The sequence below is a fragment of the Hypoxylon fragiforme genome (assembly GCF_022984875.1).
Source record: "Hypoxylon fragiforme strain CBS 206.31 chromosome Unknown GGS25scaffold_3, whole genome shotgun sequence".
NCBI lineage: Eukaryota > Fungi > Ascomycota > Sordariomycetes > Xylariales > Hypoxylaceae > Hypoxylon > Hypoxylon fragiforme.
This window is the reverse complement of record NW_026054758.1, coordinates 2,529,398-2,547,500: the sequence shown is the minus strand read 5'-3', so window position 1 is coordinate 2,547,500 and position 18,103 is coordinate 2,529,398. Positions and strand designations below refer to the sequence as shown.

Here is an 18,103-nt window from a genome sequence, read left to right as displayed (position 1 = left end):
ACATAGAGGTAGGCATGTGTGCATATTGTATACATAATATATCAACGACACTTTGCTACCCTTGTAGGCTTGTAGGCTTGTATGTATGTACATAGTTATTACTGTGTAGCCGAAGAAACAAACGGCCGACATCAGTATCCACAATCCATCAGTCATCATGTCCGATATCCCCAAGCCATGCCAACGGTGTCGTGTTCGAGTTACATCCGTGGTCCCCCCCTTTTTTTTCTGTTTAAAAAATATGACAAGCGTAGGTAGGTAGTCAAGAACTAGGATCCCTAGAGAAGAGCTTCGAGATAAGGGATGGGAGGTGACATCATCACCGAAATTAGGCTTTTGCGCTCTGTGTTTATAAGCAGCGGAGCTATTACGTGTAAGTCATAGAAGAACGAGATGATGCTATAAATGAAGCTACGGATGTCACAAGATACCGCTTCACGCCAGGCTTCCCTTTGGCAAAGACATGGTAGAGTAGTAGACAAGAGGTCACTTGTATTGATGATATTAAGGCAAAAGCGCATCTAACGCGTCACCTACGCCTGCAGGACGGACGGACTGTGATGTGACGAGACGAGACGAGACGACAAGGAAAGACGCTACTCTCCATCAATTATCTGCCGTGACTATTCCTGCCCTATCCATAATTCATTGCCGCGATTAAACACACACATCGTTGTCGTCCAGCCCAGATGAAACCATAACGCCGTTGGGGGGGAGGTAGAGATATTCGAAACATGGGGAAGAGGACCTTTAGATAGCCTCGCCGAATGTGTTCTCGCCCGAGTAGGTTATGTAAAGGAACCTAGGAAGAGAGCCTGTTAGCTTGCGACAACGGTTACATAGGTCAGGAAAGATAAGCAAATAAGCAAACATACCCATCTTCGTCCTTGTGTTCCTCGTAGATGCTGCTCATGAGAGCGGCAGTGGGAGGCAGAACCTCGTCAACGAAGATGAAGATGGCCTTCTCGGGTGACAACTTGATGCGCTTTCGGATGACGTAGACGAACTGGCCTACAGTGAGATCGGCGGGCACCAGGTACTTCTTCTTGTCAATAGTCGCGATATCCGACTTCTCGACCTTCTCGCAAATGACCTATAGAAGCAAATCTATTAGCATTTGCGTTCTTGATGACGAAATGAACCAGGAGAGTAGGGATAAAGCGGTGAGATGGTAGATGGGTACAACGTGGGGTAAAGGGGAATGTTGATGCTGATGACGACAGCGGTGACAAGAGTTGTGATGATGATGGCCGATGGCTAATCTGACAGAGCTGCTAATAACTCCTACACAAAGACATGAAAATGACCATGACGATAACGATCATGTATAGATCATAAATAGCAGCTACAGCAGATAAATGAATGAAGATGGCGTGGGCGATGAAAATGATAGAAATTGTAAGGACATACCGGGATGCGGTCGGCGTACTTCTGTCGGATGCGCTCGGCCTCGGCCTTGCGCTTCTCGAAGGGATGCTCGTCCTTGAACTTGGATCGCATCTTCACGGTAACTAGTTTGCTTGTTGGTTGGTTGAGTGGTTGACGATAGCAAGTTGGAAAAGGTAAATAAGAAGAAGAAACGTACGAATGATAAGGACAAGTTCTGTTTAAAAATGGAAGAGGGTTGAAAGTACAGTAGACGAAGACGAAAAGATGACGATGGTGTAGTAGTAGAGATGGAGGATGATTTGGTTTGGTTTGGTTTGGTTTGGTTTAGACCTGGAGGAAGTGCTGGGTTTGGTTGGAAAGGTGTCGAGGTTTAGGTTGAAGGACACAGGGCGCAGGGCATAGGCTTCCAGGTGATTTTTAGGTAAGTGCTTTAGGCGGGTTTATTACGTGGGGTGGGGGGGTGAATGTACCAGGTACGAGAATAGAGATGAATAAAGTGTACATATGTAGGTAGTGTCTGGTGAGCGAAATGAACTGAAATAAAATAAGAGCAATGTATGTATATACCTGTAGGATTAGGATTATCAAATGAATCAAATGGAACTCTTTGATGGATGACCAAGAACTCAAGTGACTTTTGATTTGACTGACTGACTTGACCGATACAGTCACCGATCAATGCCTTCACATATGATGTATGTATGAAATACTTAGTAGGTAGGTACAAATACGTAGGTTGGTAGCCTACGGTGAGGTAACTGAGGTTACTACAAGGTACTAGGTACAGATACATGTACCACTACTATGCCTACATGTAAGTCAAAGTACCTTCCTTACATTCCGCATGCACCACAACCACATACATAGTTTTAGTACATACATTAAACATGTAGAAAAAGAGAAGGAGAGGAGGAGCGGGACGGGTCCAAGGCGGGGCTGGTTTCTCTACAGTACAATACATAGTTAGTACCTAGTACATAGTACTAGGTACAATACGTACGCTACATACATGTATGTATTCAATGGCGGGCAAGTGACTACACTAGAGGAACGTGACCGAACTGAAAACGTATTAGCGGTCTTATAAAGAGCAAACTTTAAAAAAGATAGTCGGTACCTAATTGGTGGTCAAGGCTTTCGAACTCATTTTGGCTTACTCCTTTCTTTGCCTCCTTTTCCCGCTTCTTTTCCCTTCAATGCTCATGTACATACATACAACTTGTATTATTAATATAATAATTGAAGTCATATGCAGTACTTTTAAGCCAGTTCCAAGGTACTGCTACACTTTTATGATTACCTACCTATTTACTTGACCACTACTGATCAAACTGAGGGAAATGGCTTTCAAGGAAGCTGAAATCAATCTTTCCAACCCCTAATCAAGAGACATTGAGATTATCCGTTATTCATGAAGTTACTAGATATTAACTATTGCCTACACCTACGGATTGATTATTTGACCTTGCCTACCTGCACTTGGTACAATATAGATGGCTTGTCAGATGTCTAGGCAGCACTTCGTTGTTAGCCAGGGTGCTGTGACTGCTAATCGGCGTAGTAGGCGGTTCAGGTGACTGTGTGAGTGCCTGCTTTGGCTCCTAGTCGAGACTCGAGACACCCAGTAAGTAGGTAAGGTACTTGTGAAGGGGGCTTCTGATTCTAGTCTGCGGGTTCTCACCACAGGGTAAATCCCGTTACCGGCATAGCCTCAGTTACCGCATGCTTCGAAACATCGCCTTCGTATCATAGCTTGAGTTGGCCAAACCTGTGCAATGCCAAATGCAAATAAACACCATTTCGGCCCAAGAGCATCGGGTTTATGTTATTACTTTCATATTTTCATATGACCTGCCTGGTTTAATCGACTCTGGAACAATACTACATAGTATGCTTCGAATGGTTACTTCTTCTGTCCTTCTCAGCGAATCACGTCACCCTCCTTGTCAATGCCCTCGCCCATCTCCAAGATATCACTGCCCGCTAGAACACCGCTACCAAAAGTCGTAGCCTTGCGGCCTGCCATCCATACCTCGTGAAACTTGACACTCTCGTCGCTACTCGCCACTACAATGCAGCCTTCCTCAGCAGTACGGCTCTTCAGTCTCTCTTTTGTACGGTATGTGTCACTCGGACCTCCCGGGTAGGCGATGGCATATAGTGCACGATGCTCGCCGTCCTACGGCACGGCAGCGACCTGTCGGCAATCTGGCCAACTGAACACGGCGATGCGGTATGGATGATCAGGCTGTGCGTATCCAAAGGTCGCGGCGATCTCCCGACGAGTGGTACTCCATATGAGAGACGTCACCTGGGCAGCCACGGAAATGGTGGCAAGCGCGGCGCCCGAAGTAGTGTGATAAAAGTGAATGCATTTGTCATTAGATCCTCCACCAGTGGCTACCAAACCCTGACGCCACGGACAGAATGCGATGGCTTTGACGGCTGCGCCGTGACGCCACCGGTGTTTCTCGGAACCGAGTTGGAGACATTTCATAGCAGCCAGTGGATTAGGAGACTCGGACCCAAATTCGGGAAATGAGTTCTAGGCGAAGTCCCCTGGGTTCACGGCATATGATAGAATTGGCCCTTCTTCACTGCAAGGGGAGTTGAAAGCTGAATAGCCTGGAACACCTAAAGCGGTTGTCGGACTTGACTCCATGTCGATGACAGTGTCGTAATTGAAGAGACAGCATAGATTGTCATTGCCACCTGTAGCGAAATCTTCACCACTGGGAGACCACGCCAAACCGCATATCTGCTGAGAATGTACCTTGATGCGAACGAGAAGAGTCATGGAGCCGCGCCAATTTTCCCGAGCCACTTCCTAAGATTCGGGCCACTCGACAGAATAGTAGTAGACATCACTAATATCATCGCCTACCAACAGGTCTTCCGTTTTTACTACGACATTGGGGTTAAAATGGTTGCGGGAAGGCCGAGGAGTAGTCACCGGACGCCAGGCCAGACAAGCAATCGGTGCGGGATGATACGCTTCGAAGCGAGGCAGTAGACTGTCGAATAGCGATACCAAAGAAAGCAGACCACTCGAACGTCCGAATGCCAGTATAGATTTACCGCCTTGATCAGATGAGAATGCTACCGACGTTAGCCACGATCCATCCTTGAGCCCAGCATTTAAAAGGGTCACGCCCGAAGATTCAGACCACCCATACAGCAGGTTACCCAAGCCCACGGCTAATGTGTTGGAACTGCGAGAATAAGCCATAATCGAGCAGTAGAAATCATCTCGAAGGCCGGGAGCATCTAAAACTCTAGTAGTTTTTGTTTGGTTAGCATGAAGCTGGCTTGCTTTAGAGACCTACACGCACTTGAACGGAGCATTGGGCAAAGACCGCTCTTCTTTCCGAATCTCTGTTTTCGTGCTGTTAGTCTGAGTACCTGGGTAGGCTGAGTAGGCTGTAAAGATCCATAAAGATCCAATGAATCCACCTACTCGTTACGTGACAGTCATTACTCCATTCGCTTCCGGTCCAAATGGTTTTTGTTTCCCGCAATGACGGTCTCTGTTTAGGCTTGCAACGGGGGAATGTAGAAAATCCATCAAAGTCCAAGATCCGTTGGACGCGGTTAATCTTCAACGCATGAGCGAGTCGGCCTTCATGTTTCTCTTGCTCCTCCTCAGACTTGGGCCGAATGCTGGAGAATGAAGTGGTGTAAAGGCGAGCATTCGTGCCGGAGCTCACCCGTCGGCCGCGTCCGTCGTCAATGCCTCCAGGGGCTAAACCACCCACAGACCAGACGGCGCCATTGCTGACCTGCCGATCTGAGCTAGTTAGGCCTATGACGGTGCCGAGACGACGCTCATGGCCATCAGACCGAGAAGCCTGGCGAGGAGATACGGGGTTAGAGCGTTTTGGCGTGAAGCAAAAGACATCGGATGAAGCTTCGTCAGTACGATGCAGTCGCTCAGATGGTGATAGCTCGTGAACTTGTTTGGTAGCGCGGAAGCGATCTTGAAGGGGTACGCGAAGAGGCACAAATCGGTCGGGTGACGCGATAGGCATGTTGAATAAGCAGAAAGAAAGAATGAAAAAGCTATTCAAGATGCCATTATTTAGGTAGAAAAGGGGAGAAGAGGATAGGAACTAATAGGATGGATGTATATACCTAGGTATTCTATGAATTACGTCGCGGATTAGGAGAACAGGTGCTCACTGGGGATCTAACAACGTTCCTCCATAGTGGAAAGTCGGAAAGGGGAAGGCACAAGAGGATCAGGGGAAGGTATACGGCAAACTTCAAACCATTATTTGGACTTTCCAGAGTACGGAAGTCATAACAATCCATGGCTACAGCGTAGCAGCTGCGTACATACTACTATATGTAGGTAGTTGTTCATGTTTAGGTAGGCAGGAAGGGATATATTGGTTTTAGTATTGGTTTGAGGTCTCTGAAAGGTGTAGTTACTGAACATTTAACCTTCGAACAACCCATTTTTAAACTTCCTTTGTTGATTTATGAAAAGTAAGATCGTGAAGGTTTCTTCTACTTGGGATGAAGAAGAAGGATGAAAAGAAGGATGAAAAGAAAATGTGACGAAAATGAGTCCGAAAGGTTTAGGAATATAATACTCGTTTAGTGCATATATCTTCTTTTATTCAATTATAGAGCATTGTCCCTCATTCGTCTTGCCATTTAACTATTTAGTTATCATTAATTGAATATCGGGACCTTTTAACTTTCAAGGAGAAAAGAGGAAATAATAGGTACCCAACAAATTCTAATTTTTACCAAGAGACAAGAAGAGAAGGGAAGGGAAGGGAAAAGAAGAAGGAGTTTCGATATGGATAGTGTATGCTAGATATCACCCAACTATCATCCCATCTTTAAATTATAGTCACTAATAGACAATGAGAATAGCACGGCGCACCTCGCACCAGTCGAATCGCCCGAACCGAAGAGCATCGCCGGCAAGACACTGATAAAATAAACAAGTATCGTGAGCTGGAAGCATCTATTCGTCTCCAGGCTGACGCTCAAAAATACGACGACAATCTCTTCCAACTCACCTCTAAGCTTCTTCGTCTAAACCCCGAATACTATACCATATGGAACGTCCGTCGTCGTTGTCTAATTTATGGATTATCCTCCGCACCCTCGCATGGGTCCTCGCCCTCGAAGGAGTCGCTGAGTACTTCTCCACAATGCATTACGAATCCTTGTTCCGACTCGTCCTCTCCTACATCATTGGATACGATCCCGCAGTCCCAAGACTCCCAGATAGCTGGGAAGAATGGTATTACAGTTGACAGTGTCGAGGGCAACGTCGAGGACAACGTCGAAGCCCATATTGATACCATTCAGAATGAGCTCTCCTTCACTATTCCCCTTCTCGTCGAGTTTCCCAAGTGTTATTGGATTTGGAAGTATCGTAAGTGGCTTCTCGAGCAAGCCAACACACGACTACCCCCCAAAGCTGCTCGTTCTATATGGGAGACCGAGCTAGGGTTGGCATCCAAGATGCTAGCCAAGGATCGCCGTAACTTTCATGCCTGGGGCTATAGAAGATATGTGGTAGCAGCACTCGAAAATCCTTTGCTAGGGGGCCGGAGCATGGTTGAGGACGAATTTGCCTACACCACTAAGATGATTCGTGGCGACTTATCCAACTTCTCGGCTTGGCATAGTCGAAGTCAGCTACTTTTACGTTTGTTAGAAGAGCGTGGTGCCGACGACGCCGCAAGAAAGGCTTTTCTCGACGAGGAACTTGGCTTGATTCAAGACGCGCTCAACGTTGGCCCAGACGATCAGAGTCTTTGGTATTATCATCAATACATGATGTCGCAAATTGTCCAACCCAGCGAAAAGTCTACCATCGCACCAGCTCTGACTACCTCGGATAGAATTGCTTATGTGAGGGGTGAAATTGATAACATTAAGGATCTCCTAGAAGATTACGCGGATACAAAATGGATTTATGAGGCCTTGCTCGAATATACCATAGCGCTAAAGCACCTCGGACAGAATGAAGGTGAAGAGCTTGACGTCGAAGATCCCAAGCAATGGTTGGCAAAAGTCCGAGCACTAGATCCGATGAGAGCGGGCAGATGGAACGATATAGAGAAGCAATTAGGATCGAATCAGCATTGAGCAGCATGACTTGCGACTGAAAACAGCGTGTTAAAAGAGACTCCTCTATTTTACTCTAGACAGATATTGTCCCGTTACATTTGCCTACGACTAAACTAGCATTCATCCCAACTAGACCATCAAAGTACGTCAGCAAGGTTTCAACCGGCACCATATCTAACAAACCAAGGCTAGGATTCGAGGATTTCAGGGGCTTGCCGCCAAACAATACCCTTACGAAATAGCCCTGATTTGCTCTCTTTGTTCGTCCTTTGTCACTCCCTGGGCTTGACAATGCCGTCTCATTTCCAGTTCGCCGATATATTTCGAATACCACCTCACTTCCCATCCCTGGCCACTGCAGCTTGTGTTAGTATTTTACCAATAATTCGAGGAACTCAGGGCGTGCTCTCCTCGATAGGGGAGACCTTCTAGTAGGACAGGAGTTAGGTCTACTTACCACCATAGTATCGATTTGCAATATACCCAAGACTCGACTCACGGAACCGTCGTGCGCAAAGTTGTGAAAGTAGATGGGACCCCCTTTATCGGCTACCACATCTCGCAGATGTTGGCTCAGCTCAGCGATCCATACGCCGTAGGTGGTAGAAGAGGCAGCAAGTGAAGTAGGGGCGTCGCGGTATATTTGCGAATATTCCCATTGCCCCATACGATATACTGCGTCAGCTAAAGACTGGTCGACACACGTGGTGGAATTCACGCTATTTTCTAATTTGCATGGCAACGGCTTTGCGTGACACTGTCGTGCGGAAAGGTTATCGAAATAATGGTCGAAACTTGCATGGAAGCCGGAATCACTCGGAGGTACCCCAGATATATCATCCAAGGTGTTGAACAAGTCCGACGCAGCGTCCAGATGGGCTTTCCAAGCGGCGGTGGAGGACGACTTGATGGTATCGAATAGATCACTGCCCACGTCACAAGTATACTGCGGTTCGAGACTGTCGATTTCGTCTCCTTGGATCATCAATGGTACGGATTCAGTCGTCCCCCACATCCCGTTGATCAACATGCCAGCCACTTGGCTTGTAATTACATTATGTGTAACGCGATACAACACCTGAGATCGCCAATCCTCGTCTTTTCCGGGAAGGAACCCAAGTAGATCATGGTATACGCCGTAAATATCTCGACCATGAGTCCAGGAGTCTTCAAGTCCGGCAGAGGTTATTTGAGGAAATTGGCAACTTCCGATCCAACCAGAGGGGGTATAAGGGTTAACTGGCGATATGTAACCTTTCCAGTAACCTTCCACGGGCTGCTTGTCGCTATCGAAAGCACGCCCATAATAATAAAGGCCTTGATCGTCACAATCCCAGCGATAAGACTCTACTGGGAAAGCGTTGCTTTCATACGGTGTTCGCTTGTGATGTCTTTGAATCTAGCAGATCTTAGCCAAAACGTATCTGAATCACTTGGTAAGGGGATGAGACCAACCACTTCAACATATTTGAGTTCGTACTCGGCTGGCGGCTTGATATATTCTGTCTTTCGAACGTGAGGCATGTTACACCAGTTATACGTCCCGTACTCGGCATCGGAAGTCTCCGAGGTATTAAATATGAAGCCGTAGACCCCTTCACCGGCGAGGACATCATCCAAGTTGTTGATAGACGTGTTCCTCGGAGGATACCATCCTAAATCAACCTCCTGACTAAACGCCGTCGGTATAACGGACGACAGTACCATCGTGGACCACACTCTGATTGGCCATGACCCCATGATGACAGTAAACGGCAAGGCTTGAACGAGGATGGCAGAACAGAGCAGTCCTGCAAATACATAACCTACAAAAACTAAAATCGAAACATGACTCGGGGCTTGTCGTTTCTGGACTGGCATAGTCATATATAAATGAATGGCCTGCAACTAGACATCGACCGAACGAAGTTCCTCCTATCCCCACGTGATGGGGATCATCAAGAATACTAGTGCAACCAACACAGGTACCTACTAGGTAACCTGGTAGGTACTGTGTAATAGGTATATCAGAATGGATCCTAACCTTGTCTCTTCTTTGCTGCCTGTTATGTTGGTAGGTATTGGTATTAATGAACTAACAATGGCATGGAGGACACAATATTGAATGTGGATTACGGTGTGGTACAGTATGGCTTGGCTTGGCACGTTTTCCCAAAGTCTTTGCTAACTGGTTAAAAATAGTAGGGTAGATCGATGCATCATGCAACTTTCGATTAGCTCCACCAGCTGCATACTATGTAGTGTATAGTAGTAGCTATGCAACTAAGGTATGTACCTGTAGATGCCTGGGCTATCCCGCCCGGCGATCTTATGTTGGTAATTTAGATGCCTACTAAGAACCTAGCACTGGGTAAGCTGAGAGCTCCATACCTAAGCGCCAAGTTTGACAGCGACGGTGGCAGTGGCAGTGGCTTTCAAGCCAGGCAGCACTGAAAGGCAATGACTTTTAATAGAAATCCCCCTTTCAGACTAGGCAGTGCTAAAAGCAGCACTAAAAGTATTTCTGTGTCTGCGCGAATTGCATACCGGCAGCAAAGTGAAATAACTTTGCAGCCACGACAGTGCGCTCGGCTTTAGAGTACTCCAGCAAGCGATCATATAGTTCACTAAGCGGAACGACAACGCGCTCGATGTGCTCGCCGTCCTCTAGTCGTTGCTCCGGTTCCTCATCCCCTTCCTGCAGCTGCACCTCCACCATGACGAGCTGCATGTTGGCGTCGCTCATTCCCGGGTCGGCGGACTGGACGGGGCTGATGCTCAGCACGCGACAGTCGTAGCCCGTCTCCTCCTTGAACTCGCGCACGGCGGCCTGCTCGGCCGTCTCGTCGGCGTCGACGAGACCCGCGGGCCACTCGATGGTGTAGGCGTCCAAGGGGGGGCGGTACTGGATGACGAGCAAGGTCGAGGCCGGCCGCGACGGGTGCAGCAGGATGTTGCCCATGGCGACGGCGTCGACGCCGGCCTTGCCCCGTGTCTTCCGCGTCGCCACCTCCCACGTCCGCGCCTGCCCTACCTGGTCGGTGTACTCCACGCGCTTGAGAGTCACCCAGCGAGCCTCGGAGACGGGCAGCTCTGATATTTTGGTGATGACTGGTTCCTGAGTTTTGGCGGGCGCCATTTTTGGAGGGGTGGATGGGGGTTTGGTGGTGGTGGTGGTGCAATGAAGTGGGGGAGAATGTCACAAAGGGTAGGTAAGTTTGACGTTTGTCGCAAAATTGAAAATCACCTGGAAACTCGGAATGATGGAATGTAAAATAGTATTGCAAGGTAACTACCTACTACCTAGGTAAGGTAAGGTGTGGCAAGTCGGGATGATCAAGGATTTGGTGAGTTTAATTGTGTTTGTTCCATTTCGGGTTGCTAACGCCAAATTACGTCATTGCAGTCAAACTAGAACTAAACATACAACATCGACGTATAATCGGCGCCGTATCGGTACTTCGACCCTTGAAAGGTACAACCTACCGAGACATACACCCCCCTTTTTTTTTAATCAACCCAATGCTTCATGACTAGGAGTAAGTCGAAAAAGAACCGGTTCATGCTGCTAGCTCTTCTATTTCCTTCGTACTCTTTGATTTGATAGCTTCTCTGAAACAGGGCGTTCTGAAGGTTCGCATCTAGTTTTACGTCCATTTCTCCTTGACAAATGCCCTAAACCAAGGCACATTGTTTAACAAGAGGTATTGTATTCGAGTATGTTTGAAATGCCTTCTCGGTGACAATGGGTTGTCCATCTTTGTCAGACTGCTCGCATAAAGGCATACGCAAGGTGTCGTGATATGGATGGCAAAACTTTCTGGCCTATTGGTCCGATAGAGTCGTAATTATGGCGATATTTAGCGAAAATGGACCAGTCATTACTAAGGAATGGGTCAAAAAATTCTTTGAGGGGGATTTTCATTGGAAATGGAAGAGGATGATGGCAGGTAATCCTACCGGCCAAATACATCTCTTTCAATATTTTGACGGCTCCGAGGTGGCCCTCAAGTTTTGTGTACAAGATGTCAATGCTGGAAGAGGCAATAGAGGCACGTCTTACTATTACGACGGCGACTACGAGGACTACGAGGGCTACGACGACGACGACGACGACTACAGCTACGACGAACCGGACGCAGGAGAGTTACTAAGTAATGAAAAGGCGTGGCTCAAGGTAAGTGTGCCTCTTCTATCTAACAGCTAGTGTTTGGCATTGACATTTTGATGATAGAAACTTCGTAGTTGTCCTCATATCATACAGATACTGAATCTATCCCCCGACGTTGATCCGCTCACTGGTAGAATTATGGAACACCAAATACAGGATTGGATTTATATGGAGCATGCCGGGGACGTGAGCCTAAACCTCATGGTATTAAAGCATAGAATTATGTATGGGGGTGAACCATTACCCAACCGTATCCTCTGGGGAATCTTCCTGTGTTGTAAGTCAAACTCCTTGCCATTTTGTCTCCTTTTCTCTCAAAACTAACTGCGAGGTGTCATCACAGTACTTAGAGCTTGTGTTGAGATGGCCTTTTTCAATGCTGAGATAGACAACAAGCCAATAGCCCTAGAAAGAACTTCTTTGGAAACCTTGAAGCAAATACCTCCCGGCCTACTGGCCCATAATAGTCTCCGTGGCGAAAATCTTATGATACCAGATTGGAACCCCGATCTGAATGACCCCGAGCACAATGTAACGCCTTTGCTGCAACTGATAGACTTTGGCCAAGCTGAAGAAATTTCACCTGATGAGTAAGTACCATAAACCGTTACGCCTTGAGCTCTGTTCAGTGACACGTTACTAATACTTTACTATAGCGATTTCTGGGGTGACGGGGGCCCTCAGGGCCGTGATGGCTCCCGACTCAATCTCGCTGACATTGCAATGGTAAGTCATAATTCAGTATCCCAAGGCGCAAATCACTGACACCCTTTCCAGGTTATGCAGATGTGTATATTACAAAACCCATACGATCCCATAACTTATCCAACCAAGCACACTGTCACTGTAAGGTGGGATACCTTTGATACTTGGGGAGCTACCCCGTTGGCATTGTCATTTGACGAGCTTACATCCCGAGCTGTAGATCCCGATCTTTTGGCCACGGTTTTCTATTGCCTAGCATTTGACGTGAACAAACAGCCCAACCTCGTAGAAGTAGCCATGTATGCCCGTGCCAAGATAGAGAAAGAACCCCCTCTTGATGACCCCAGGGAATCACGCAAGGCTGTTCGCGACAGAATGCACGCATTAGCATTCAATGCCGAAACAGAAGAGCGAGCCGAGGATGAGGATGATTCCCTAATAGATGAAGCTGCCGACGATGAATACGACGACGACGACAATGATGGCATAGACCACGAAGGTGATATCCAGATGACAGGAATATAAAGACAACAATAATGCTGTAGACCATGAAGGTGATGTCTCATAGCTATGGATGATGCCACTACCAAATATGGGGTAAATGAGGGAATGTTTGAGCCTTACCAGTACATAATTACTACTTACCTAACCTATAGGTACATATATAGTCAGTTAGGTATCATTGAATATATTGCAGTTATGATTAGGGACAGTTAGATTCTCAGCGAGGTAATACCAAGAACAGATGCAGAATTCAGCATATATGATTTATATCACATTGTATTATCACGGTGAATAGGATAACTATTGACATTCCATAAAACACGACGATGCCTTCAAAGTTGACGCCCCTTTCTTTCACCTCTAACTAGGTACATATGGTTACCCTTTTTAGCCAATAAAAGGTAGCGAAATACACCCCGCCACTCTAGCGTAAAGACGGAAAGCTACGACGTACTAACCATCTTAGTGCTAAATTGAGTGGATCTAGGTTTGAAACAGGCATTGCGACGTAACCGATCAAGTGGCACCGACTTCAGCTCTTTACCCTCTCTACCTACTTATTCTCTTTACTTCATATTTCAAAGTCACAGCCCTACCACGACAGCTACTTTTACGAAAGCTGCACTTTACAACTTGAAATTGGCCCCTAAACACTATAACAAAGAAACATGTCGTAGAATCTGGAATTCCGACTTTCCACACGCCACACTCGACACTTGACACCTATAGAAAACCTAGCTGTGAATTCACGTCGTTTAGGTGGGCTTCGCTGACGCAATCTGTTCTTTACTTACCTATTACTTACCTATTACGTACCTACATAGGTACTGACCGAATTCACATCCTAATAAAATACTCTGATCTGAATTTCACCATAGAATTCTTTATAGAATTCTTTGAATAGAGTCCTGGAGTTATGGATTTACGAAACAACCTCTTTGGCAGAGGCCCCCGTTCTGGTCTGCCCGCCCGCCAGGGTCAAGAACAAGGTGGCTACAGCCAAGTCCCTCAGAACCGACCACCACCACCCCGGGATTATAACGGCCCTCCCGAATATGATCCGAGAGGTGCCTACGGTGCGCCATCGCCAGGTTATGGAGGAAGCAACATGCCGCCCCAACAAAGAAACACCCGACCGAGTGCTCCTCCGGGTCGAGCGGTCCAACTTCGATTGGCAAAATTGGATAAGGGTGATTTAGCACAACAATACATCTTCAGCAACCTTTGCGCCGTTTCCCCCCAAGATTTTCCTCCTGATCCACAGGGAAGGGACGTACACATACTCTTGAATGGAAAATTTGTCGTAACCGCCCGCCCGACCGAGTATATTCCACCTGGATGTATCAGCCTGTCCGATCCTCAGCGAACATGGTGTGGTATTAGCATGACAGACGTTGTGGTGGGTGAACGATTTGGCGAGAAGGTCCCCCTGAGCGCGATGGACATTGAAGCTGGATTCGCATCCTCGCGCAAGATAACCGACGTCCCATATGATCAAGATGAGCTCGCAGACTATTTCATCAAGATGTTCCAGGGTCAAATCTTTGCGCCGGGCCAAAGACTATTGATGGATTATAAGGGGATACCGTTGATGTTTATCGTCAAGACAGTTCAGTTGCTCGAGCTCCTTGGAAGCGAGAAGGATCATGCTACGGAAGCGTCTTCGAGGCCGGATGCCCGAGGTCTACTGGTCGCCAACACATCCGAGATTAACTTTTTCAAAGACGCCAAATCCCCCATCAAGCTAAAAGGTTCAACGAAACGACCTGCTACTAATGCTATCCTTCGACCGGATTTCAAGTTTGCCGACATGGGCATTGGAGGCTTAGATGACGAATTTAGCACCATTTTCCGACGTGCCTTTGCATCTCGAGTTTTCCCTCCAGGCTTAGTAGAGCAGATGGGAATATCCCACGTCAAGGGTGTCCTTCTTTACGGTCCTCCGGGAACAGGCAAAACGTTGATTGCTAGACAAATCGGCAAGATGCTGAATGCCAGGGAACCCAAGATTATCAACGGTCCGGAAATTTTGAACAAGTATGTTGGTCAGTCAGAGGAGAACGTCAGAAAAATGTTTGCGGACGCGGAGAAGGAATATAAGGAGAAGGGAGAAGAGAGTGGCTTACACATCATTATTTTTGACGAGCTGGATGCTGTCTGCAAGCAGAGAGGCAGCGGATCAGGGGGTACAGGTGTGGGTGACAGTGTAGTCAACCAGCTTCTATCTAAGCTTGACGGAGTGGATCAACTCAACAACATCTTGCTTATTGGCATGACCAACCGGAAGGACATGATTGACGACGCATTATTACGACCAGGACGTCTTGAAGTGCACGTGGAGATTTCCTTGCCCGACGAACACGGCCGCATACAAATCCTAAACGTGAGTATACATTACATGCTTCCTCTGACCCTACACAACCCCTTAGCTTTAACAGTGATTGACTTGTTATAGATCCACACCTCCAAAATCCGGGCCATCAACAAGCTTGGTGACGATGTTAGCTTGGATGAACTGGCGCATTTGACCAAAAACTATTCAGGTGCAGAGATTGCCGGTCTTGTAAAAGCGGCTCTATCCTATGCTTTTACCCGACACACGAAGCTCGGAGATGTCACTGGCGTTAGCGGTAACCCTCAAGATGTTATGCTGACGCGAGCCGATTTCATGAGAGCACTCGAAGACGTCAAGCCGGCCTTTGGTATTTCTGAGGAAGAGTTGAATAACGCAGCACCATATGGGATCACGGATTTCAGCCCACATATTCAATCAATTCTTTCTACGGGTCTCAGCTTCGTTCAAGCAGTTCGCACTTCGGAAAAGTCACCCCTATTTTCTGTCTTAGTTCACGGTCCCCACGGAGCTGGAAAGACTGCTTTGGCGGCTGAGATTGGACTGAAATCCGAGTTTCCTTTTGTGAAACTCATCAGACCTATCGACGTGGGTACCACCGAAGGTGCTAAGCTCGAATTTCTACGACGCGCGTTCTCCGATGCTTACAAATCCGCTCTATCCATTGTGATTCTTGACAGCGTTGAGAAGATCATTGATTGGAACCCTATTGGAATGAGATACTCTAACGCCGTCGTACAGTACTTGGGCGCTGTGCTCGAGACTCGACCACCCAAGGTATGCAATTTTGCACCCGATTATTACTATCATTACTAACACATGGCGTGTAGAATCGTAGGCTTCTTATCATTGCTACAACAAGTCAGCGGTCTATGCTCGATCAGCACGGCGTATTCGCTTGGGATAGAGAGATTGCCGTGCCTGCTGTCAAGAACCACCGCGAGCTTCAGTCCATTTTGGCGGCTTCAGGAAAGTTCAATGGACAGACTGATATCAATGAAGCTCTTAACGAGCTACAGAGTATCACAGGAACCCAGGATGTTGGCATAGGTGTCAAGGCAATATTCTCGGCGCTAGAAACGGCGTCTGTAAGAGATCCGCTACCAACTAGTCTGGCGGAGGATATCAGCGCCATCATGGCCGCGCGAAACCCACAGGAGTACTGATTGTACATACGGCCTAGATTTGCTTATGCTAGAATATAGATGACCAGAGTATAATTTCTGGTGGCTACCTGAGACCTAGCACGTATGATTTACGAGTATGCAGTGATTGTGATGCATATCGTTTCAGTGATGAGGGTTACGTGTTACGAGCATCTTATGTTAGCAGGAGGGACTATGTATTTCTCGGATTTTGTATACGTCCTGACGTCCGACCCGAGGCGGTGGGTAAAATAAGTGAGACAAACTGCTGTGTGATGACGAGGGGATTGCGTACTGATGCATAAGTATGAAGTAACACCGTTGGTAACATCGACAAGAGACTAGGAAGTAACAGCCTGGATCTCCTTTATCTCCGTCCTAATCTACTGACGTGAGCGGGCCAAACGGGCGACACGGCATAAGGGATTGAAAGACGGAGACTCAATTCCGTGGATATAAAGATTCAATAATATTTATATATATCTACCTAACGTTTCTATTTACTACGCCACGACTTCGCACTATCTAAACACTTAAAAAATGCCTCCGTCATTCTCAATCACCGTCGAAGAGCACGTGTCGTTTCCGTCCCTCCGGGGGGGCGACAAGTTCCACGATGAGATGCAAAAAATGATACCGGGGGTAAAGCAAGCCCTGGAAGACTGTTCGGAGGGCCGCATCGCGGATCTGGACGAAGGCCACGTCTCTTTCCAGTTCCTGTCGCACGTGCCGGGCACTTCCAACCACCACCCGGGCGGGTGCCGGAGCGCGAACGACGAAATGGCCGAGGCGATCAAAAAGTATCCTACCCGGCTTGGCGGCTTGGCGGACCTGCCGATGGTACATCCAGAGGAGGCGGCCGCGGAACTGGAACGTGCGGTCAACGAGCTGGGGTTTTTCGGCGCTTTGATTAACAATCATCTAAGCGACATGACGCACTACGATGATGAGAGGTTCTGGCCCGTCTTTGAGATGGCTGAGCGTCTCGACGTACCTATCTACATCCACCCGTCGCCAGCGCCGGGCAACGTGATACAACAGCGATTTGGGGGCAACTACTCGCCTCTGGCCGCACAAGCGCTGTCGTCGTTCTCCTGGGGCTGGCACGAGAACGTGGGGCTGCACATCCTGAAGCTCTACGCGGCAGGGCTGTTCGACCGCTTCCCCAGCCTCAAGATCATCGTCGGACACATGGGCGAGCTGCTCCCCATCATGCTGGACAGGGTGCAGTCTGCCAACGTGCTGCGAGAGAAGAACAAGCTCCGCGGCTTCGGCGAGGTCTGGGACAAGAACATCTGGGTGACCTCGAGCGGGGTCTTCAGCGTGAGGACGCTGGAGATGCTACTGAAGGTGACGAGGAAGGACCGCGTGATGTACAGCGTCGACACGCCGTTCAGCAAGAACGCGGAGGGCTGGAGGTACCTGGAGGAGCTGGCGGAGAGTAGCTCGTTGTCGAGGGAGGAGCTGGACATGTTTGCGTACGGGAATGCGAGGAAGCTTTTTAAGCTGGACTTTGAGCTTAAGAAGTTTGCATAGCTTCAATTTGAGCGATACAGATACGAATAGGAGTCGTGGTCCAGAGTGCCCAGTGGTGATGAATTGAATGATTATGTACTAGGTACCTATGTACCTATGTACCTAGAGTAACTCTTAACATCCCACCATACCCACTAAATAAAGTAGTGGATCCTGATAAGATGATAAGATAAAATAAAATATAACCGATAAGACAACTTTTTTGGCTTTTCTCAAGAACATTTT

The 18,103-nt window shown here is 47.7% G+C and overlaps 8 protein-coding genes across 8 annotated transcripts; 4 read left to right on the top strand and 4 right to left on the bottom strand.

Annotated features, from left to right (window-relative positions):
* Positions 1-635: 635 nt before the first annotated feature.
* On the bottom strand, positions 636-1,692 carry GGS25DRAFT_192157 (autophagy-related protein 8). Its single transcript, XM_049256718.1, has 4 exons — positions 1,586-1,692; positions 1,411-1,519; positions 876-1,093; positions 636-802 (listed from the first exon to the last, which is right to left on the bottom strand). Exons 2-4 carry the CDS (start codon positions 1,498-1,500, stop codon positions 751-753), a joined length of 360 nt encoding a protein of 119 aa, XP_049119121.1. The 5' UTR covers positions 1,501-1,519; positions 1,586-1,692; the 3' UTR covers positions 636-750.
* A 1,618-nt stretch (positions 1,693-3,310) lies between these two features.
* Positions 3,311-5,417, bottom strand: GGS25DRAFT_513488 (WD40 repeat-like protein; the record flags this gene model as incomplete). Its single annotated transcript, XM_049262885.1, has 6 exons — positions 3,311-3,496; positions 3,578-3,907; positions 3,959-4,216; positions 4,274-4,664; positions 4,722-4,764; positions 4,847-5,417. 6 exons carry the CDS (start codon positions 5,415-5,417, stop codon positions 3,311-3,313), a joined length of 1,779 nt encoding a protein of 592 aa, XP_049119120.1.
* A 779-nt stretch (positions 5,418-6,196) lies between these two features.
* Positions 6,197-7,503, top strand: GGS25DRAFT_519652 (protein prenylyltransferase; the record flags this gene model as incomplete). Its single annotated transcript, XM_049263749.1, has 2 exons — positions 6,197-6,205; positions 6,274-7,503. 2 exons carry the CDS (start codon positions 6,197-6,199, stop codon positions 7,501-7,503), a joined length of 1,239 nt encoding a protein of 412 aa, XP_049119119.1.
* A 55-nt stretch (positions 7,504-7,558) lies between these two features.
* Positions 7,559-9,225, bottom strand: GGS25DRAFT_513487 (phosphoglycerate mutase-like protein; the record flags this gene model as incomplete). Its single annotated transcript, XM_049262884.1, has 3 exons — positions 7,559-7,840; positions 7,943-8,884; positions 8,941-9,225. 3 exons carry the CDS (start codon positions 9,223-9,225, stop codon positions 7,559-7,561), a joined length of 1,509 nt encoding a protein of 502 aa, XP_049119118.1.
* Positions 9,226-9,538: 313 nt separating this feature from the next.
* Positions 9,539-10,699, bottom strand: GGS25DRAFT_191985 (NUDIX hydrolase domain-like protein). Its single transcript, XM_049256716.1, has one exon. The coding sequence runs from the start codon at positions 10,601-10,603 to the stop codon at positions 9,977-9,979; it is 627 nt and encodes a 208-aa protein (XP_049119117.1). The 5' UTR covers positions 10,604-10,699; the 3' UTR covers positions 9,539-9,976.
* A 402-nt stretch (positions 10,700-11,101) lies between these two features.
* Positions 11,102-12,956, top strand: GGS25DRAFT_191886 (uncharacterized protein). The gene is made up of 5 exons (XM_049256715.1): positions 11,102-11,641; positions 11,699-11,912; positions 11,979-12,225; positions 12,292-12,361; positions 12,413-12,956. Exons 1-5 carry the CDS (start codon positions 11,315-11,317, stop codon positions 12,863-12,865), a joined length of 1,311 nt encoding a protein of 436 aa, XP_049119116.1. The 5' UTR covers positions 11,102-11,314; the 3' UTR covers positions 12,866-12,956.
* A 423-nt stretch (positions 12,957-13,379) lies between these two features.
* On the top strand, positions 13,380-16,667 carry GGS25DRAFT_482373 (AAA-domain-containing protein). The gene is made up of 3 exons (XM_049260271.1): positions 13,380-15,227; positions 15,300-15,974; positions 16,028-16,667. The coding sequence occupies exons 1-3, from the start codon at positions 13,761-13,763 to the stop codon at positions 16,361-16,363; spliced, it is 2,478 nt and encodes an 825-aa protein (XP_049119115.1). The 5' UTR covers positions 13,380-13,760; the 3' UTR covers positions 16,364-16,667.
* On the top strand, positions 16,668-18,067 carry GGS25DRAFT_482372 (amidohydrolase 2). Its single transcript, XM_049260270.1, has one exon. It carries the CDS (start codon positions 16,883-16,885, stop codon positions 17,876-17,878), a length of 996 nt encoding a protein of 331 aa, XP_049119114.1. The 5' UTR covers positions 16,668-16,882; the 3' UTR covers positions 17,879-18,067.
* Positions 18,068-18,103: the final 36 nt, after the last annotated feature.